Genomic DNA, 22,578 nt, shown 5'->3' with positions numbered 1-22,578 from the left:
GAAGTTGGATGGCCACCTGTCAGTGATTATTTAGCAGCGATTCCCGCATTGCAAGGGGCTGAACAAGATAACCCCCGGGGGTCCCTTCCAGCTCCACAACTCTATGATTCTATAAGCAATGTTCCGCGCTCACTTCCCCACCGGGCCAGCAATCAGATGTACTCGTCTCTGCTGCGCTTTTCTGTAATCAGAAGGAGCGGAGAGACAATGGCAAGCGGAGAGTGACCTCGACAGAGCGTGGAGTGCTATTCAAAAGGACTCTGGTCTTTCCAAGTGTATTTTGCCCCTCTGGATTTCTCTCTCTCTCTCTCTCGCTCTCTCTCTCTCTCTCTCTCTCTCTCTCTCTCTCTCTCTCTCTCTCCGCGGCTCATCTCACTGTCTAAAGGAAAAATGAGTCACCCGCAAATGGATGCCGGGGCTTGTATGGGCACAGGAATATGTATGATAATGGAGAGGGGTGTGTAACAAGATAGGCTTCAACAGAGGTTGGAGGGATTTTAACAGGAATGCCAGGAGCTCCAAATGACAAATATTCTCTTAGGAAGACAGGCATCTGTCCCTTTGCAGGCCAGGCTATTTGTCCACCTGAGGCCAGAATTGTCTACTGCCAGGGACCGTGCTGAGGAGGGCTGCACTGAGGAAGAATGGTGGGAGACACCCCCTCCTCCTGATCCTAAATTTTCCCAAGAGCAGGAGGACAATATAGATTTGGAACAATGGTTTGCAGAGGGACATAGTTCAGAAGGCAGAAGCTGGAAAATACTGGATGGGGAACAGCTAGCAGAAGAAACATTAGAAGAGAAAGAGTTAACAGATTCACAGTCTCTGGAAAGCATTCACCCCCCTTCCCCAAAGACACAGAGAGCTCAGAAAGTGTTAGTTAACAGAAAGCACAGAGGGTACAAGCTCAGATTACAAGACATAGGAGTGATGTAGATTAATAGGGACGGAAGGAGGGGAGTGAGCCTTAACTGGGAGCACCACCATTTCTATGGAGACATGTTCTTTTTCTCTCTCACTGTGATTATTAAAGAATCTAATTGGTAATATGTTCCTTTCGTTTGATCTTCTTATTTACTGCCATGGGGGAGGAAGCCTATTCCCCGAAGCCTGACACTTACCCAGTGTTCTACCACTGAGCTTTAGGAACCTTTCCATAAAGATTAACATAAGATTCCCATCCTCGTGCTTCTGAAGGAAAGTCTGATTTAAACAGACCCGCATGAAAACCTCTGAAGGGGGCTGGGAGGATTTTGGAACTGCCATCAATGGCTGAACCATCGCCAAGCAATGTGCATTTTGCACACCTGTTGATAACCAAAGAAGAACCTGTTGGGTCTATGAATTTGTCCAATCCTCTTTTAAAGCCATCCAAGTTGGTGGCCTCTCCTGCAGGAAACAGTTCCACAGATTTGCTATGCGCTGCATGAAGAAGTCTTTTCTTTTGCCTGTTCTGAATCTTGCAGCATTCAGCTTCATGGGACGTGCATGAATTCTAGCATTGTGAGAGGGATATTTTCCCCCCTTCTCTATCCACATTCTTCAAGCCACGCATATAAATTTATGCACCTCTGTCATGCCAAAGTGTGTCAGGAGTATGGGCAGGAGTCAGGCTCTGGGGCCTGTAGTGCCTTGCAGGACTGGGGCCTGCCTCAGCTTGTGCTGGGGAAGCAAGGCGTGGCCACACAGGTGAAGACCTCAGCTTGTGCTGGAGAGGCAAGGAGTAGTCACCCAGGTGAGGCCACTTGAGATCTCACTGCACCTGGTGGCAGGAGCTGGGAGGGATAAAAGCCCAGCATTTCCCTTCAGCTCTTTGCCACAGCAACGGTATCCCTGCCTGGTTGCATCTGGCCTCTGGCTCTGTGGACCCTTGCCTTGCCGACGTCTTGATCCTTGCTCCTTGGACCCTTGTCTTGCCGACGTCTTGATCCTTGTTCCGTGGACCCTTGCCTTGCCGACGTCTTGATCCTTGCTCCGTGGACCCTTGCCTTGCCGACGTCTTGATCCTTGCTCCGTGGACCCTTGCCTTGCCAACGTCTTGATCCTTGCTCCTTGGACCCTTGAGCCTTCGCCTTGCTTCTTGTTCCTTGAGCCTTCGCATTGCTTCTTGTTCCTTGAACCTTCGCCTTGCTTCTTGTTCCTTGAACCTTCGCCTTGCTCCTTGGACCTTCGCCTTGCCAACGCCTTGCTCCTTGACCCTGCAACTGCCTGCTGCTGGACCCTCAGCCCTGCTCCTGTTCCTGCTTCTTCACCACCATCTTGCCTCTGGTCCTGATGCCCGCCGACCGGACCGTGACAAAGTGTTTTGCTCAAAGTGTTGCCGGTATTTGTTTTAAAAGGGCTGCATGTGGCAGTCCTTTAGATACCTGAATATGGATATCATACCTCCTCTCAGTCTCCTCTTATCCAGGCTAAACATACCCAATTCCTTCAACTGTTCCTCATAAGGCTTGGCCTCCAGACCCTTGATCATCTTAGTTGGCTTCCTCTGCACACATGTTGAGCAGTCCCACCTTCTCTCTGTTAACCAATAGCAATTCTCAATGCTCCCCATGCAGAAGACCTACTTACTACTCACTTGTTCTTCCTCTTGTTACAAACATAGCAGAATAAACCTGTTACTGTTTTAAACCTCTCTTGCAAACCTGAGCTCATTCTGAGCTTTACCCCCCCCCCCTGACCTTCTCCCTGCAACTGTTGGCTACTTGTGTATCCTCTTCCTTCACAACCCCCCCCCCATTTCTTATACATGCTTTTATTAAATCTCAGCTCATCTGTAAGCTCCTTATGCAGCCACACTGGTTTCTTTAGAAGCCTCCCGCTTTTCTTTCTTCTTGGAATTGTCAGCAGCATTTGTGCCTTGGATATTTCACCTTTAAGAAACTCGCATCCATCTTGGACTCCCTTCTCTTTAAGCATTTTTGATCATGGGAACTAACCTAGCAGTTCCTTAAGCTTTCTGAAATCAACCTTCATAAAGTGCAGAGTGCATGCCTGGCTACACCCAGCTTTCCCTTGCCTCTGTATCATGAAACTCAAGAGGACATGATCATTGCCTCCCAAGATTCTCAGTACTTCCAGCTTGTCTTTCTGCTTTCTGAGAAATTAAATAATCAGCAAGGCAATGGAAGAGCTTGTTGGACTTTACATTCTTAGCAGAGTTTGAGTTCCAACCGATACCAGGGTAGTTGAAGTCTCCCATGACTGCTATAACTCTCCTTTTTGCATGTTTGGTAATCTGCTCCAGTAATTTGGTAATCTGCATTCAAGTATTCCATCCCGCTTGGAGGTCTATAGCAGAAAGGTCACAGCTGTTTCCCTCTCCTACAGTTTTTACTCTTATACTCTCCAGCTGCCTTCCATACTCCCCAAGTTATGGATCTCTTCCCAAGTTTATAATCCTTTACATATAATGCCACTCCTCCCCCCTTCTTGTTTGGTTTATTCCTTTTGAATAGGTTATACCCCCAATTTCTACATGAGTCTCATTCCACCAGGTTTCATAATGTCTATTAGATCATATTTGTCAACCTGTATTAAGAGCTCAACTTTATCTTGTTCGTTTCCCATACTCTGTACATTAGTATAGAGACAACTGAGTCATTCCCTGCTACCTTCTTATAGTTTCCTGCCCTTTAGCAGGTTCCAGTAGCACTGCCTCAGTTTCCTGTGCATCAATGTAGCTATTATCCCCAGTACCTGGTGTTCCCGTCATTTGTAATATCATCTCCCTGCCCATCAGGATTTAGTCACATTACACCACACCTATTATGCTGGGTGCCTATTTGCTTCTGAGAAATGGCTTGGGACTCAAGTACCTGAAGGAGCGCCTCTTCCTATATCAGCCTCTAAGTGAGTTTAGTTGTCCTAAGTGTGGTTAGTTATCCACCATCAGCGAAAAGAGCCTTGTTTTTTGTAGCCTCAAACATTTGGAATGGCCTTCCCACAGGAGTATAGTTAACACTGACTTTACACTCGTTTCTGCCAAGGTGTTTTTAAAGCAGGTTATCTTAGTTAGCTCAGATGGGTTTTTAATTTTCTCATTTGTTCTGTTTCATTTTGGTGACATGTTTAAGTTTACTCATGCATATTGCATATCACTGTTGCACATCACAGAGGGTTGAAGGGCAGTCTAGAAATGTTTTAATAAAATAATAAACCAACAAGCAAACAAACACAGGAAGCTGTCTTACACCATGCCAGGTGATTAGACCATCTAGCTCAGTAATGTCTACACTGACTGGCAGCAGCCCTCTAGGATTTCAGACATAGTTCTCTCCCAGTCCTACCTAGAGATGGCAGGGATTGAACCTGGGTCCTTCTCCACACTGAGCAGAGACCCTGCTACTGAGCTACGGCCCTTCTCCTTAACAATTAGTAATAATAACTAGAAAAACAACAATCACCCATTTAAACCAGTAGTTTAAGTTGCTTTTTACCAACCCCCAACACACTGCAGTTGTAAACTTCCACAAGTGAAACATGCACAAGCTATCTTGATGGCAAGTGTCACGGCTTCACCGTGAAGACTCTGGCAATCCGTTTCGCAAGAGCGCCGTGGAATTCTCTTAAGACACCCCCCCGGCTTCCTCTTCAGAGATCTATAGCTCCGAGATGCACAGGCAGAAGCCGGTGACAGCTAAACTGCTTTGGCTTCTCTCATGTAAACACCCTTCTCCAGATCCCTTCGGGGCACAGGACAAAGCCAGCAGCCCCTTCAACAGGAAGGAGAGAGTATGTTTGTGTGAATCATATTGCAATACTGCAGGAAGGTGACTGTGAAAGGAACCCGCTGCAGACCTTATGAGATAATTGCAGTATTTGATTACTACCTCCTTAATCGGCATCCTAGGACACATCATGCCTCCCAGATTATCAAACGAGGTGCGGCGCATCTAAAAGGTGCTTAGCTAATTGGGAACATTATTTCCGGCAGACACAAAGCCGTGAGCGGCTCCAGTCAAAGGGTCGGGCGTTTTGCTGAGAAACAGCCTCTTACAGGAAGCGTTGAGTGCACCGTAACTCACCCTCGCAAGCCTCCCTGGCTGCTCCTCCCACACCTGCTGGCCTCAAATGCCTTTTGCACACCAGCTCCTTGGCCCTACAGCTGATCATGCGGCTTGGCACGGGTCCTGGCAACTCGGGTTTTAAAGGAGGCAACGGGGAGGACTAAACAACAGCAAGCTCAACAGCATGACCGGGTATAGATTAGGCAGCTTCCTTTGCACCTACTTTTTGCTGAGGGCGGGGGGGGGGGGAGTGCTGGATTGAAGAAGAGACTACTGCAGAGGCTTAATGCCCTCTGCTGGAATGTATCCAGTGGCAGCCTCCGATGGCAGCGAACGGCTGCCTAGTTTCTGGTCTGCATATGCACACTTTCTTAGGTCAAAAGCGCAGACAATCCTGGCCGCTTCTGGCACCAGCCTGATGCTAAACAGGGAGAGGACAGAGCAGAACCTCCCCTCGGTTTGGTGGCAGCCTGTAAGTGGATGGAGGTCATGGAATCACAGAAACATGGAAGCGTTGGGTCTAATCCAACCCCCGGCAAAGCGGGAATCACAGCTAAATATCCCTGAGAAACGGCCAGCCAACGAAGGGGAGACCACCACCTCCTGAGGGAGCCTGTTCTGCTGTCAAACAGCTCTTGCCATCAGAAAGTTTAGTCTGAATCGCCTTTATTGTCATTTGAATCCATTGGCTCGGATCCTGCCCTCTGGAGCAGCAGGTAACAAGCTTGCTCCACCTTCCACGGGACAGCCCTTTGTATGAAGCATGCAATGGATCTGAAATGGATGGGGTGGTTACAAATATAATTCCAGCATCAAGTATACAAATCAAGACCATCTGAAAGTTAGCACAGGTGCGGGGTGTGTGAAATCAGGTGTATTTAAAGCCTCACAAGAACTTCATCCTACTACGTGACATGAAGAAGAAGAAAGGTTTAGCTCAGTGAAGTATTGACGCTATGAAAAACTGTGGCTGGCAGAGAACAAATTCTTTTAAAAACGTGCTGTATCTGTTTGAATACAAGCTGCCCCCGAATGCAGGCTGCATTCCTAAAACAAAATCTATGAAATCCTGGCTCTTTTATCTACCAAAACACCATTATAAGCCACACTCAGGTTTAAATGCAAGTCAGAAAGTGTGGTCCCTATTCACACCAATATGGTTATAATAACAGCATTAGGAATCCAGCAATACCTGGAGGGCCACAGGCTAGTCGTCGCCCCCCCCCCATCGCAGCATGAATGAACTATAAAGTAAAGATATAAACACAGTGGAACCTCTGTTTTTGAGCATCTAGGAAGCTGAACATTTTGGAAGCCGAATGCCGAAAACCCGGAAGTTTTCGAACGCACCTCGTAAGTCTAATGGCTTCCGAGGCACGTTTTTCAATTTTCACCGTTGAAATTTTTGACAGCCCTTTGAGCCTCGGTTGTCGAACGTTTCGGAAGTCAAACGGTCTTCTGGAACGGATTGCATTCAACAACCAAGGTTCCACTGTACATGGGTCTGCTAGATCAGGCCAATGGCCTATCTCAGTGGTGGCCAAACTTGGCGCTCCAGCTGTTTTGGGACTACAATTCCCATCATCCCTGGCCACTGTTGCTGTTAAGCTAGGGATGATGGGAGTTGTAGTCCAAAAACAGCTGGAGGGCCACGTTTGGCCACCACTGGCTTATCTAGTCCAGCATCCTCTGCTCACAGCGGCCAGCCAGACTGCTATTGCAGGAAGCCAGCAAGCAGGACCCGAGCCAAAGAGCCTTCGCTCCTCTTGTGGCTTCCAGCAACTGGTATTCAGAAACACTGCTTGCCTCCAAGTGCAGGTGTCTATAAGTGTTGGGAGGGCAGGATTTTACCCAAGGAGATCCATCTGGGAGATCCCACAGAGCTGTGCAAAGCCTTATTTGCGCTGCCTCCGCCAGCCAAGGAGTGTGGGAGGAAGCCCGGCACCGTTAGGCAGAATCTCGCAAATTGAGGAGTTCCCCGCCAGACGCTGAAGGTCTGGCCCACATCTCTCCTCCACGGCTGCCTCCTCACATCCAATTAAAGCTAGCTGTGTGCATCCCTGCCTGCCGCCGGAGGAATTAAGTTTGCTCTTGGCTGAGCGGACGGACGCTTTCTGCCTCTGATCCTGCGGGGAACGGTGCACTGTCGAAAACAGCAGCTCAGCCAGAAACGCGGGGGGGGGGGGGAGAGAGATGAAATACTGGTGTGTGTGTGTGTCTCCATTGCAAAACGATCCCAAGCAGGGGCATGTTGCTACCAGCCTGTCCCCTTCCCCTCCTGCTCTCCTGGCATCAGTTGCTCAGGTGAATCTGCTCTGGCTCTGGCTGGCATCTCATCACCTGTCAAACCAGCCTGTTGCTTTTCTGACAGCCACCTTGCTTGTAGAGACGGCTCGTGGCAGCTCTGGGGGTGGCTGCTCACTGATGGCGCTTGGATGGAGGGTGGGCAGCCATGACAAAGGCTGACATGTCCAGCCCAGCGGAAAGGCGTTCCGAGCTCAAAGGAGTCTCACCTGGTGTCCGCAGAATTGTGTTGGGGGGGCGCAGGGTGTCGAGACCCTGCAGGGGGACCAGAACAGCTACATCAGCAGGACATGAGAACCAAGAGCCAATGGTGGTGTAGTGGTTAGAGTGTTAGCCCCTGGGAGAGATCAGGGTTCAAATCCCCACTCAGCCATGCCGCTCGCTGAGTGACCTTGGGCCAGTCACTGCCTCGCAGGGTTGTTGTGCAGAAGAAGAGAACAATGCATGCCACCTTGAGCTCCTTGGACAGAAAAAGGTGAGCTACAAATGCAATAATAAAATATAAAATAGGAAGAGGGAACAACCTAGATTACCCTGATTGTGTGTCTGTTTTAAATCAGGGGTGCAAAAACTTTTTTCAGGCAGAGGGCCACATTTTCCTCCTGGGCAACCTTCCAGGGGCCGTGTGCTGTTGGTGGGCAGGGCCTGGAGCAAAAGCGAGCAGATTCCAGCTTTGCCTCTGAGCAGCGGCGGCAGACTCCAGGCTCTCAAATTTCAGCAGCAATGCTAAAATTTGGCACGCCCTACCCCACCTCTCATGTTCCGTCCTACAGCATTGTTGTGGCTCCCCCTGCAACATGGCACCCATTGCAACCCCACCGGTCATGCTGCCCTTCAACCACCTCCAACAGCAGGCCAGTTTTTACACATTCTCCTCTCTCATCTAGCCATGCAGGAGGGGGCACCAGTGGTGCTGCTGGGGAAAGCTATGAGGGCCAGATAAAGAGGCTGGGGGGGCATATTCAGTCCCTGGGTTTGAGGTCCCCTCCTCTCCCCCGGTTTTTAAATGCAGAGGGCAATCCTGCAGCAAAACATCTCGCCCTGTTATTCTGGAAACTACCAATTTCACTCTTCCCTGCGTCGGGCTAATCAGTGGCAACGACTTGCACACCTCGGTGGCACAGAGCCTCCTACGCCAAAGCCTGCAGGGAGAAGGGCCGGCTCTGCAAAGGCCGCCCGTTTCCCATGCTTGCCGTTCTTTATCCAAAACAGCCTGGCGGTTACGAGAAGTAGATGCATGCCCCCAAACAACCCCAGCACCTGCTGCTTCTCTCCGAGCATCCCCCTTCTCTAGAAGGAGACAAGATCAGACCCAAGCTTTTCCTCCTCCTCTGCTACTACAGGTGTCTCTGAATGTGTGGGCTGTTTTCTTCGACGCAGATGCAAGGCGGGGAGGGGGGGGAAGGAAGCATGTGTGTGCCATCGCACGCAGCAAGATTTCGTGCAAGCCAAACCTGGGTGATTAAGAGCAAATTGCATTTTTGTCACAGGGAGAAAATTGATTTTACAAGGCGCCATTGTGCGATCCGTCCCCCTTCCTGCAGCGAGGGAGGGGAGAGAGGAAGGAGAATAGGACGAATCAAAGAAAATATATATATGAAGGGGTGGGGGAGAGGGAGAGAAGAGGAAAGCAATCAAATAACCAGAAGGAGAAAGGAGGAGGAGAAGAAACCGGGGGGGGGGGGTGTTCCTTCTTTGCTCCTTCTGCCTGGAGGCTGCTGTATTCCCCCAGGAGACCCGGGGCTTTTATTTGATTTGGAGCAAGCAATAACTCTGTTGCAGTCAAGCTCATTTTGCACTAGTTAACCCAATAACTGCAGGGTCCCGTCCCCCCCCCCCCATTTTTGCTGGCTTGGCAAAAATTGCACAGAATTGAAATGAGACCACCAAATCCATTTAGGCTGTTTCATCCAATAAAACTGGAGGAGGGGCAAGTGGGAGGAGGAGGAGGAGAAACAGCCACGGCGTGGGGTGTGCGGAAATGGGACTACTCCGAGTTAGGAGCCTGTTTCCACTCGGGAATCTCAGCTGGGGCTTCCTGTGACTCAAGAGGAAGAAATAAGGAAGCGTGGAGTCTCTGGATCTACCTAGAGATGTGTGAGAGACAGAAAAGCCCTTTTGGAAAGGCAGATCAAAGAAGCCATTTCTTCCGTCCAAATCATTAAACTGTGGGACTCGCTCATTAAAACTACGGAACTGGCTTTAAAAGAGGACCCGGGCAAATTCATGGAGGAGAAAGCTTTTGCTAGCCAGGATGGCTATGCTCTGCCTCCACAGTTGGGAGGCAGCCAACGCTTCTGAAAGCCAGTCGCTGGAAACTTCAAAAGAGGAGAGTGCTGTTGTGATCAGGTCCCGCTTGGGAACTTCCCATTGGAGCATCGGGTTGGCCAGTGTAAGAACAGGATCCTGGACTAGATGGGCCATTGGCCTGATCCAGCAAAGCTCTTCTTGTGTTCTTAAGAGATTGATTTGAAACAGCATGTAGCCAAAGGGTTAACACACATGCTACTTACTACTCCAAATCCCCCCCCCCCACTCAGCACAGCTTTTCTCAAGAAACCAGGGTGCCATGGCACAGATCTGCATGCAACATTTAGTTTCAGGCCCTTAAAAATGCAAACAATACCTCATCCCTTTAAAACAAAAGCTATGCTGCCAACCTTGCCTTGTATTTCAGCAGCATAAAAAGTTTACAGCATCTCATTTACCTGTCACTGGCAAACGGCACAGAGGCTGCGTTTTGCAGAGACAAGGTCACCCTGGCATCTAAGTAATCTCCTTTTAACACCCCTAAACTTCTCAGGCCTCCCTCTTCCACCTTGCAAACGGGGGAATGGGGCACTGTGCCCCAAATCTCAGCCTGCTCTCCGCCAGCCCCCACCTGCCTGCCTCCTTACTTTCAAGCAGTTTCCCCCTCCTTAGTCTCAGTGTTGCCCTTGTAGAACTCAGCAGGAAGGAGGAAAATGGCAAAAGCTGAATTAGGCTCTGTACACACTCCTGCTTACTCTGCGTCTAGTGCGTTCTCGCCACTGGTTTGAGAACTGGGGTACACACAACGTTAGCCACAATCCATATCTATCCTGTCATTTCTTGGGAAATGCTGCCTTTTGATAAGTTTGACCCCAAACCAGCTCCGATCTGGGCTGAGAAGAATAATGACCCAGCTACGTTTTAAGCTGGTGATGTTGCAACTCTATGATTGTATGATGCTACACCTGGTCTTAGCTCTGGTTCCCCCTACTGTTGGTCTCCCTGCCTTCCACCCTACCATTCACACTGGGCACACCAGCGGTAAAGAAAGCAAGGCTTTATTACCTGAGCTGAGAAACAGTATCTAGAGCTCAGCATCATGATGCAAAGGCTGAACACACTCATAAAACTCAGAAGAGAAATGTTTCTGATAATGTAATGGAAGGGTAGCAATAGACGATAACATTTGATGTATTTTAATGTTTGTTGGAAGCCGCCCAGAGTGGCAGGGGAAGCCCAGCCAGATGGGCGGGGTATAAATAATAATAATAATAATATATTATTATTATTATTATTATTATTATTATTATTATTATTTATTGCTACTCTTTCATAGCATTATAGGAATGCAGAATATAAGCATTGCACAGAGAAAGGCTGCAGTTCTATGCACGTTTAGTCTGAGAAATGAGTGAGACTTGCTCCTGAGTAAACATAGGCTGGAGCAGGCTGGAGGTGTCGTAGCCACTCCACAGAAAATTAGCTTTCATGAATCCATTTCCTTTCAGTATATAATATACCCTTTGAAACAGAAGTACAGCTTAATTTTTTTCTCTCCAATCTGCATCTGAAAGACTAATATTCTATACACATTTATTAAAAAGAAAGCCCTGCTTAATGCAATGGGGCAGGGCTGAAAGCGGGATTGTAGGCACCGATAATCACTGTGACGCTAGACCAGGCATAGGCAACCTTGGCTCTCCAGATGTTTTGGAACCTACAACTCCCATGATCCCTGTCCACTGGCCCTGTTAGCTAGGGATCATGGGAGTTGTAGTTCCAAAACATCTGGAGTGCCAAGGTTGCCTATGCCTGCGCTAGACGGCTGACAGAGGGAAAGGCCTATGTAGGGGGAGTGGGGAGGATAAGGAACTGGGGTGCCCACTGAATCCAGCTCTCCACCAGAGTAATGATGGTGTACTAACAGCACCTTTCTGAAGGTTTACGGAGGAGAATAACTAGCTACTTAAGAGGACTGTGGGTTGTAGTGAGCCTTGGTGAGGGAAGGCATGGAGACATTCAAGACAGATAAAAGAACTTCTTCATGCAGTGCATGGCTAAGCTATGGAACTCGCTCCAGCAGGAAGCAGCAATGGCCATGAGATTGGGTGGCTTAACAATAAAAGGTAAAGGACCCCTGACAGTTAAGTCCAGTTGCGAACGACTCTGGGGTTGCGGCGCTCATCTTGCTTTACTGGCCGAGGGAGCCGATGCTTCTCCACAGACAGTTTTTCTGGGTTATGTGGCCAGCATGTCTAAGCCGCTTCTGGTGAAACCAGAGCAGCACACAGAAATGCCGTTTACCTTCCTGCCGGAGCAGTACCTATTTATCTACTTGCACTTTGACGTGCTTTTGAACTGCTAGGTTGGCAGGAGCCGGGACAGAACAACGGGAGCTCACCCCATCGTGGGGATTTGAACTGCCGCCTTCCAATCAGCAAGCCCTAGGCTCAGTGGTTTAGACCACAGTGCCACCCGCTTAACAATAGGACTGGAGACAAATTCATGGATAAGAGAATCAGTGGCTACTAGATGGCACTGAGGAAGAATGGTGAAAGCCACCCCCTCCCCCTGATTCTGATCCTGAATCTTCCCAGGAGCAGGAGGACAGTATAGATTTGGAAACGTGGTTTGCAGAGGGCCATGGTTCAGAAGGCAGAAGCTGGGAAATACTGGATGGGGAACAGCTAGGAGAAGAAACACTGGAAGAGAGAGGGTTAAGACTAGGGGTCAGCAAACTTTTTCAGCAGGGGGTCGGTCCACGGTCCCTCAGACTTTGTGGGGGGCCAGACTATATTTTTGGGGGGGAAATATGAACGAATTTCTATGCCCCACAAATAACCCAGAGATGCATTTTAAATAAAAGGACATATTCTACTCATGTAAAAACATGCTGATCATCCACGGGCCGGATTTAGAAGGCAATTGGGCCACATCCGGCCCCCGGGCCTTAGTTTGCAGACCCCTGGTTAAGAGATATAAGGTCTCTGGACAGCATTCAACACACACACACACCTTCCCCAAAGACACAGAGAGCTCAGAAAGTGTTAGAACAGAAAACGCAGGTGGTACAAGCTCCAATTATAAAACGTAGGAATGACGTAGATTAATAGGGATGGGGGGTTGACCCTTAATTGGGAGCACCGTAGGTAGACGTGTACTTTTGTCTCCTGCTGTGATTATTAAAGAACCTCACTGGTAAGACGTTCCTTTCATTTGATCTTCTTATTTACTGCCACGGGGGAGGAAGCTGATTCCCTGAAGCCTGGCACATGGTCAGAGGCAGGAATGCTTCCGAACACCAGTTGTTAGAGACCACAGGAGGGGACAGCAATCTTGTGTTTAGGCCCTGCTTGTGGGCTTCCCAGAAAAGATATCTGGTTGACCACTGTGAGAACAGGATGCAGGACTCTATGGGCCATTGGCCTGATCCAGCAGGCTCTTCTAATGTTCTTATGAAGGCATGCCAGCTGCCTACTCTTTCCCAGAAAGGAGAGCTGGATCGCTCTGGCTCCCCTCTTTCCTGTTTTGCAGGCAAAATGCATGCCCTTTTTCTTTTGGGGGGGGGAGGAGAAAAACAAGTTTGAAGCTGCTCCAAAATCCTGCCTGCTCCTGTTGAGCGTTCGTCACAGATTCATCAGCCTGGCCTAAGAGGAAACCCTTGAAGTCCGAGGCATAGAAAGAATGAGAGACCCTTAAGAAAGAAAACAAACCCAGTCTCCTACATTCTTCTGAAGTCTGAAGCAGCAGCCAGCCCCCCTGAAGTTCAGCCAGCTGGAATTAGCGAAGCCAGAGTGCTACGTGCAGAGGAAATCAGCTTCCTGAAGAGATGTCTGTGCTGCGCCCCCAGAGCTCATAAAAAGGGGATTAGCATGTTAACCACATAATTAAACATGAAAAATTCTGCAGGCTCCATCCAAGGTGGAGAGGGAAACTCGGGAGATCGCAAACATGACCCTCACAGGGCTTCATGACAGAGGGGCCTCTACCCATACGAGAGATTCGGAACTGGGACATAGAATCACAGAACTGTAAAGTTGGAAGGGACCCCAAGGGTCATCTACTCCAACCCTCTGAAATGGAGGGTCCTCCGGCTGAAAGCAAAGGAGAGGACATAGCTCGGAGGTGGAGCATCCGACCGTGCTGCATGGATCTAAGTCCGGGGGGGGGGGGGCAGCTGTAGTTTAGTGGCAGAGCAGCTGCTTGGAATGCAGCAGGTCCCAGATTTAACCCCAAGGTAGGGCTGAGAACACCCTTTGCCTGAAACTCTAAAGAACTGCTACCAGTCATTGTTGCTGAGCTAGATGAGCCAATGGTTTGACTCAGTGTAGGGCAGCACCATGTGTTCCTCCCTCCCTCCCTCCTTGTTGTTGTTGTTGTTGTTGTTGTTGTTGTTGTTGTTGTTATTTATTAAATTTGTATGCCACCCTTCATCCTAAGATCACAGGGTGGCTCACAACACAAAATTACAAAATGAGAACACAAAATACATTAAAAAAACAACCCAAAAGCAAACCATAAAAAATTCCTCCCACAAACACATTTTAAAAGGACATAGAATTTGCAGTATTATCAAACTGCAGATCCAGAGGTCCTTGAAATAAAGCACCAATCAAACCCAGGTGCCAAACATTAAGCATTGTCACACTGCTTCTATCTGGAACCCCCTGAGCATTATTCTGAGGGCTCCTTGCTGTCTCGAGGGCTGTTTTACAGCAGAAAGGAGAGACTTTTAATAAACAAATTCCCTAACCCCCTCTCAGGACCAGCTCTTGCGTCCCATTTAAATTATCTTTCCGTACCCACCTCTGCCAATAAAGCTTTGGTTTAGCACCTTCGGTCTGCAGCCTCCCAGTGGAAGGAAATCTAAGTATGTGGAAATGAACTTCCTTATATTCGTCCTCTGTTGCTGTCTGTCTGCTGTCTTCCCAAATGCTGTATAAAATTTTAAGTTGTCCATGGCACGAGGCAGGGATCTGTCTATTTCTCCTTCGAGAAAGGGCCGTAGCTCAGTGGAAGAGCATCTGCCTTGCATGCAGAACAACCCAGCATCTCCAGGTAGGGCTGGGAGAGATTCCCTACCTGAAATCCTGGAGAACCACTGCCAGTCTGTGTGGACAATACTGAGCTAGATGAATGAATGGTCTGATTTCAGAAAAGGCAGCTTCCTATGTTCCTATGCAACTCTATAATGTGTCCCATAAGTCATACCTTGGTTTTCGAACAGCCTAGTTCTTGAATGTTTTGGCTTCCGAATGATTGAAACCTGGAAGTGACTGTTCCGGTTTTCGAACGTTCTTTTGGAAGCTGAACGTCCAGCGGGGCTTCTGCAGCTTCCGATTGGCTGCAGGAGCTTCCTGCAGCCAATCAGAAGCTGCACTTTGCTTTTCAAATGCTATGGAAGTCTAATGGACTTCCGGAACGGATTCTGTTCGACTTCCAAGGTAAGACGTTTACTCAGAAGATTGAAAAGTGTAAGATCAAGTTCTTCTTGGCTCATTTTCTGGATTTGTTTTTCCTAGCAAGATTAGCACAAGAGGAGGTTTGTTTGCTGTCTCAATGAACAGAGAACATACAAAGTATAGTGCTTAATTCTAGTCAAGAGCTAAAGTCCAGAGTGTTCTTATAAAGATTCAAGCATCAAGGAGAAGGCCAGAAAATTATGATGACCAAGAAAAGTGACTCACATCTCTCCTCAAAGGAGAGCTTCCAGCTTTGCAGACTTTCCTTCTGAGAACATATACAGAATTTGAAATATCAGGTCCTTGGCTAATGCTGCTCAATCACAAGCAACATACAGAAAGAAAGAAAGATACAAATCAGAGTGAGATTTAAAATGCTGCAGCAACACGCAATAATTTTCAACAATAGCGGGAAGTGGAAATCCAGGCTATTGGGACTGGAAAACAGTAAATATCGAAGAATAAAAAATGGCTCGAATGGACCCATTACTCCCAGCTCGCCGATGGGGAAGTGGAAGTGTGAGCTGTGACCACAATGTAGGTTGTGTCAAAATCAGAACAAGTTTCAGGTCACAACTCTGCCATCGGGAAGAGGGAATGCCATGATTCAACACAAGTGAAGGGGGGAAAGCCCAGGATGCAGCAAGATGTATACAAAATTCAGCTTCTGGGATTCTCAGTTTTACAAAGCAAATTTCTACTTCTGAGGATTTGTTTGAGAGAGCAGAGGCAATGCCTGGCGAAACTGTGGAAGCCAGAAAAGATTGTGGAATAAGATTTCTGGGAGTTGTGAGCTGAAGCTTCCTAATGTTCTGTAGCTCCGTAACACACAGAAATTGGAGGAAGTGCAGAATAATTGCACAGGTTACAGAATTTGGAGGCTTTCAGCACAAGTGCACCCAGCCTCACCCATGACTAATTCACAGGAGCATCCGAGATGAATGGCATTTCCTTTGGGATTTTTTTTGCAGAAGTCAGAAAGTCCTAACGTGCATTTTTTAAAAGGAACGCCCTAAATCCATAAATATTATAACCCTACACGGAAGCAAGCAATGCCTCCGATGGTACTCACAATTCAGATTGCTTGCCCAGTCTCTCAGTGGTAAGATTCAGAGATCGGGGTACTCTTTGGAAAAAGGACTGCTGGTCCCTTCAGTCACCAGCAGATAAAGATAAAGAAATAGCTCCCAAAGTATAAATGGCTTCAAAGATTCTTCTAGTCCAACCCTCTGCAAACTAGGAATCACAGCTGAAGATTCCATGACAAATAGCCATCCAACCTCTGTTTAAAAACCTCCAGTGAAGGATCACAACCAGATGAAAACTGGAGAAACAGTCCCAAGAAATCCACAAATATTTAAGGGAGAAGACTCACCAAATAGTTTCACAAGCAGATACTTGATCTGAGAGAGCCATTTCATAGAATCATAGAGTTGGAAGGGTCCCAAGTGTCATCTAGTCCAACCCCCTTGAAATGCAGGAACCACAGCTGAAGAGTCCATGACAAATAGCCATCTAACCTCTGTTTAAAAACCTCCAGCAATGAGAGTTCAATACCTTCCAAGGTAGTCTGTTCCACTGTTGAACAGCTCTTACCATCAGAAAGTTCCTCCCACTGTTTAGTTGGGATTTCCCATTGGTTCAGGTCCTACCTCTGGAGCAGCAGAAAAACAAGCTCGCTCCATCTTCCACGTGGCAGCACTTCATATTACTGAGTTCAATGTGACATGCAACAGTGTAGCTGTGTGAAATGGATCAGCTGCGACAGCCGCTCACACGACGGTGCCGCTGCATGTCTCAAGCCTTTTTGAGCGCCATTCTGCATGTGGCTTGGTGTGGCACTGTTGGGAAATCAAACTCTGCAGCCTGGGCCTTGAGTGGAAAGTGAGTTTCACAGGCAAAGTGACAGAGCAAAGCAGAGCGGGGAGGTACTCGAGGAGAGTGGGGTAGTTTAGGTAGTCAGGCAGTGAGAAAAAGACAACCTGAGATCTAACAGAAGGCAGAAGTTTAGCCAAAGTCAAGGCAGACTCCAAAGGGTTTGACGCCACCATTTGCCCCACTGAGGACATGCTAGCCAGAGGTTCTAGATTGCCAAAGTAGCCTCATGTTGGCCTCAATAACTTTTATGTTTGAAGAGCATGAAAGAACCCCCCCCCAAAAAAATGCTCATCTAAGATTTTGCATGTGCTAAAAACAAGATGCAATGGAGCAACAGGCCAGTTAAAACAGGTGTCATCACAGCAACCATTCATCCTTTTTGTTCACTGATGGCTCTCCTGCTTCCTTGGGGCACAAAAACAGCATGAAACCTCCCCGCTGCGTTGCCCCAGGGAAATACTTGGCTAGCTACAAAGGAAAGATGCTAGCTACAAAGCCACCTTTGGAAAGCCACCAAAGGAAAGATGCTAGCTACAAAGCCACCTTTGGACCTACCAGGACCAAAAATAAGAGCTCCGGGGAAGAGATGGCATGGGGGAACAATATTATCATTCTTTCTGCTCTTCCCTTTCAGGATTCAATTTAGGAAGTGGACAGGGGGAAGTTTTTATCCCTGTCTTGTAACTTGAGGACTGGTGGGTGTCCAAAGAAGCTGGAGGTTGGAAGATCCGGGACAGAGAAAAGAAAGGAATTCTTCACGCAGCATATACTGGTTAATCTGGGGAACCTGCTCCCACAGGAGGCAGTAATGACCACCACCCTTGGGTGACCTTAAAAGAGGATGAGACAACTGCATGTAGGAAAAGGCTATCGGCGACTACTAGCCACAATTGCTATGCTCACAACTGCTGTGCCTCCACCGCTGGAGGTAGCAACCACTCAGTCCGTAGAGCATGACACTCTTAATCTTAGAGTCATGGATTCAAGTCGCATGTTGGACAAAATATTCCTGCGTTGCAAGGGGTTGGACTAGATGAGCCTTGGGGATCCCTTCCATCTCTATGATTCTACCAGTTGGCGGCAACCACAGGGCAGGGACACTGCTCTTGTGGTCAGATCCCGCTTGCAGGTTTCCAACAGGCACTGTGAGAACAGGATGCCGGGGCGAGATGGGCCACTGGCAGGCTCTCCAGATGTCCTTATGTAACGCTAGTGTGGCCAGTTGGCAGGCTCTGAAAGCCCGCTTTCACACACACACACACACACACACACACACACACACACACACACACACTACGGCCCATCTTGAAAGGTGCCAACGATGACAAGCCGTTCCAATTAAGGATCGTCCCGCAGGAACAGCCTGGGTGGCATTCCTGCCCTTTGTCAAGATGTGAACTATTCTGCAGAGCAAACCGCTGGGCTACGAAGCAGAGGTGCCAGAGCACCAGCCAATGAGGAAGCTTGAGCGAAGGCTTCCAAAGACCACGGAGCAGCTTTGAAGTGCTCGACTGTAACGGGAGAGAGCAAAAGCAGCAGCTTCAAAAAAAAAAAAAGGTTTCAGAAGATTTATTTCTCAGAAGTTAAAAAAGGAGGAGGGGGAATCAATCGGCTGCCAAGGGAGGGGGTGATTAATGAGGGGAGTGGGCAGGAGATGACTTTACCTGCAGGGTGGTGATTCTCTTCGTGGGGCAGAGGGAGAGGTATCTGCCCCTCCCTTCCCCATCACACATGCAGCCTGAAATGAGGAGGCATCACTCCTGTTTTTGTGCAAATGCTCCTTTGCCATCGCTTTTTGAAGAGGAGGGAAAGAATTGGGAAAGGTCGAGCTTTTGCCCACGTTGGGCAAAAAGATTCCTGCACTGCAGGGGGCTGGACTAGATGAGCCTTGTGGTCCCTTCCGACTCTATAATTCTACGATTTCTCATTACCACCACCCTCCACCATAACGTCCCAGGACAGGTTAAAGCAATTTAGAAATACAGTATGAAAAACAGTTTAAAGCATGTTAACAGCCATGGGTAAAGGGTGGGTCCTAAAAAGATACATCTCAAGCGTCAAAGGTCAGGGTAAAGAGGGATGTTTGTAGCCTACACATAATGAAGGTGCCAGGGTTGCTTCTGTGGCAAGAGAATTCCACAGCTTAGGAGCCACCACAGAGAAGGCCCTCTCCTGATTCACCCGTCCACTGAACTTCTGGGGGCAGAGGAACTACCAAGAGGGGCCCCTCTGGCAATTTTAATACCCGAGAGAGTCTGTAGGGAAAGAGGCAGTCTTTTCAAATTTGGGGACTAAGTTGTTTAGGGATTTAAATGTGAGCACCTTTAACTGGGCCCAGAAATGAAGTAGCAACCGTTAACATCTGCTGTTACCTGTGTGGTGGCGGGAGAAAGATGCACAGCTGTGATTCGGATGTACGCTAAGTGAATAAACTTCCTAATGTGGTATTATTTATCTGTTGGGCTCAGTGAAGAAGCGCAGGTTGCAGGATAAGCCTTTGCCAACCCGCCGCCCTTCAGACTTTTTGGACTACAACTCCCATCAGCCCCTGCCAGCATGACCGTGCGCCTTTAGCACCATATACCCATGGTGACTAGAGGCTGATGGGAGTTGCGGTCTGAAAGATCTGGAGGGCTCCAGGCTGGCAAAGCCTGTGGTGGAGCAATATTTAAAAAAATTGCTCGCTGCCTTCCTTCCCAATAAAACAACCCCTTGTGTAAAGACTTGTCAATGTGTTAATTGTGTCAGACTGGTGGAATTGCACCGAAAGCAGGGGGACATGCCCAAAAAGGAGAGGTCCCCTCCAGCATCACACCCTCCGGGAGGAAGGATACTATAAGGCTCCTGACCCGTTTTTGCCAGATCTCACCCTCGCAAGGACCCTGCCACGGGGTGACAAGCTCCAACCGCGCTGCCGCGCGTGGTGAAAGTCAGCGGATTTTCCACAAGCAAGCTCATGCAGGGGTTAGTAAGAGACAGGTGGCCATCCCATCACCGCACGCAAAGAAATCTTGGAATAACCTACTTGGAAGGTCTCAAATGCAGATAGGTCTTCTGCCCTGGGCTTGAGGCTAAACCGGCAAAATGAGAAACAAACACACACAAAAAGAGGTCCTCTGTGAAATCGGGAGTGTCAACGTCCCCAGGTTGCGTCTTCCTCAAAGTGTGAAAATTGGGTTGGTGGTTCTATAGCTCACAGGGCACTATCTCCTCCGGGAAACTCTCTTGCCCAAGGCCCACTCAAAGTCTCATTTCAACAGGACTCGCACAGGAAAACATCCTGGGTGAGGATTGTATTCCATTTTCATTGGAGGGCAAGCGGATGTCCCTCCCCCTGCACCAAAATGCTACAGGCCAAGCCCGGCAGTTGGATACTTTTAGCACAGCAGCACTTAAACCCTCTGGAACTCCCTGCCTCTTGACATCAGGAAAGAACCTTCACTGTACTCTTTGCAGCACCTGCTAAAAACATTTTTGTTTAGACAAGCCTACCCATCAGATGTCAAAGAGAAAAACAGCTACCAGATTTTTAGAAGACATCTGAAGGCAGCCCTGTTTAGGGAGGCTTTCAATGTTTAATAGATTATTTTATTTTATTTCTCTGTTGGAAGCCACCCAGAGTGGCTGGGGAAACCCAGCCAGATGGGTGGGGTAAAAATAATAAATTAGAAATTAGATTATGTTTTAATCTGTTTTTAGTTTACTGCTGATTTTGTCTTTTGACTGCTTTGAATAGTTGTTTTAGCTGAAAATGTCACTCTTTTATTCTTTGTAAACCGCTTTGAGGGTTTGCTTGGGGTTGCTGTTGTTTTTTTTGCAATTAAGCGGTATATACATTTTAATGAAAGAAATAACTATGGGCCAGGAGAGTGTTCACCTGTTGCAGCAGTGGGCATCAACCTCTATCTATCTATCTATCTATCTATCTATCTATCTATCTATCTATCTATCTATCTATCTATCTATCTATTGATCTTTCTTTCTGTCTATTTAAATTGCAATGTAGCTCAGCACAAGACCTGTTCTGAAGCTATCCCTTGCAGGCAGCAAGGAAAAAAAGGTGCAGAGTATGATTTCAATAGGCACTGGAAGAAGCCTCAGACTGGTTTTGTTGGTGAGAAGGATAATGGCAGTCACCCTGGCACCTTGACCCTCCCTCTCCCGCTCCTGGGAAGCAGCAGTAATGCCACAGAACGGAGGCCAGGGGTGCATTTATGCCCCTCCCCGCCCGCCCCACTTCAGTCCATCCCGACACGACAAGCTGCCCTTCCTAAAATCATATTTTCTACATATTAATGATACAAGAGCCTCCTTTGCATCTGGACATATAGAGTTAAAAAGAAAAAGAAAACAGAAATGGGTCCCATGTCCTGGTTTGAGGTTAAAAGGTGGGTCCTGGTTCGAAATATGTTGACGGTACTGTCATGAGCCAATATGGTGCCGTGGTTAAGAGTGGCAGGCTAGGAGCTGGGAGAGACCAGGGTTCGAATCCCCCGCTCAGCCATGAGGCTTGCTGAGTGACCTTGGGGGCCAGTCTCTGCCTCTCTCAGCCTAACCTACCTCACAGGGTTGTTGTGGGGATTAAAGGAGGAAGGGGAGAACCATGTCTGCTGCCTTGAGCTCCTTAGAGGGGAAAGAGGGGGGGGGGAAAGGTGGGACAGAAATGAAACAAATGAATAAATAAAGTAACAAAATCAGAGTAGGAAATAAATCAAAATAAAACAAAGCAGAGATGAGATGAGATGAGATGAAGCAACTCGAGCCCCACAGCTCAGGTTTCTTGTCTACAATGATCCTTCCTCCATCTGCCGGGGGGTTTTTTAATAGAAGGCTTGTTATCTTTGGCTTAAAGGGGAGATTCCTTGCTGACAAAGTCTCCTGGGATTCCTAAGAGATATTTAAGGCAATCCAAAGATTTCCCTCCGCTCAGCAAATATTTCAACATTGCTGAATCCCGTAACGATGGGAGAAGAATGATTTCGAAACAGCAGGTCAACCTGGCAGAGAGCTGAGGCAATTATTCCTCTTATAACTGAACAAGGCACACAAAGGGAAGCATAGACATTCAACAGTCAACTGAATTTTTTAACTTGGGGGGGGGAGGCTGAGAGCAGAAAAATGGGAAATGAGGCTCTGAAATCATGCCTATGTAGAACCTCCCCATCCAGGAGCAGTATGCTGCTGAATACCAGCTGCTGGGCTGCAACGGCAGAAAAAAGATCCTGGTTTTATGCAACTGGCCGGTCACAGAGGTGGACCATGTGGGCCTCTGTGGGGGAATCCAACATGGCCCTTGTGAAATGTATTGCCTTTCCCCTCTCTCACTCCAAGACTCTTTCCCTGCCGCAGCTCTACGTGTTATAAAATGAAGGAGATCTCCAGCCACATACTGTGCACTTTCCTCTGCCCCCCTGCTCTTGGAAGCCCTATAAGAACCTGCTGCAGGAGAGGGACTGTGAGCGACATTGGTGGGGCAGGCAGTTTCTAGGAACAAGGTGAAACTGTAAAGCTCCTCTGTTATTTTTTTGCTATTGGACACTGTGTCTTGGTGCTGCTGCAATAGGGGTTGGACGCTGACCAGTGGCAGTACCTTTTCGGTGGTGGCTCCCCGGTTATGGAATGCCCCCTCTAGTCAGGTGCACCTGTCTCCTTTATTATTAAATTTCTGGTGGAAT

At 48.1% G+C, this 22,578-nt stretch overlaps 1 protein-coding gene across 6 annotated transcripts in view; it reads right to left on the bottom strand.

Moving 5' to 3' along the window:
* The window catches only part of NF2 (NF2, moesin-ezrin-radixin like (MERLIN) tumor suppressor), a 105,399-nt gene that overhangs the window by 6,620 nt on the left and 76,201 nt on the right, over positions 1–22,578 (bottom strand). For 2 of the 6 annotated variants that reach the window (XM_035097615.2, XM_060269678.1), the window contains exon 16: positions 19,929–19,974. The exons of the other annotated variants lie outside the window; for them this stretch is intronic. In XM_035097615.2, the coding sequence (XP_034953506.2) occupies positions 19,939–19,974 (36 nt within the window). In that variant the 3' untranslated portion in view covers positions 19,929–19,938. The remainder of the gene's footprint in view (positions 1–19,928; positions 19,975–22,578) is intronic. 6 annotated transcript variants of the gene reach the window in all.

This window comes from Zootoca vivipara, chromosome 17, assembly GCF_963506605.1.
Source record: "Zootoca vivipara chromosome 17, rZooViv1.1, whole genome shotgun sequence".
NCBI lineage: Eukaryota > Metazoa > Chordata > Lepidosauria > Squamata > Lacertidae > Zootoca > Zootoca vivipara.
The sequence above is the reverse complement of the archived record's forward strand: the minus strand, read 5'-3'. Positions and strand labels throughout refer to the sequence as shown.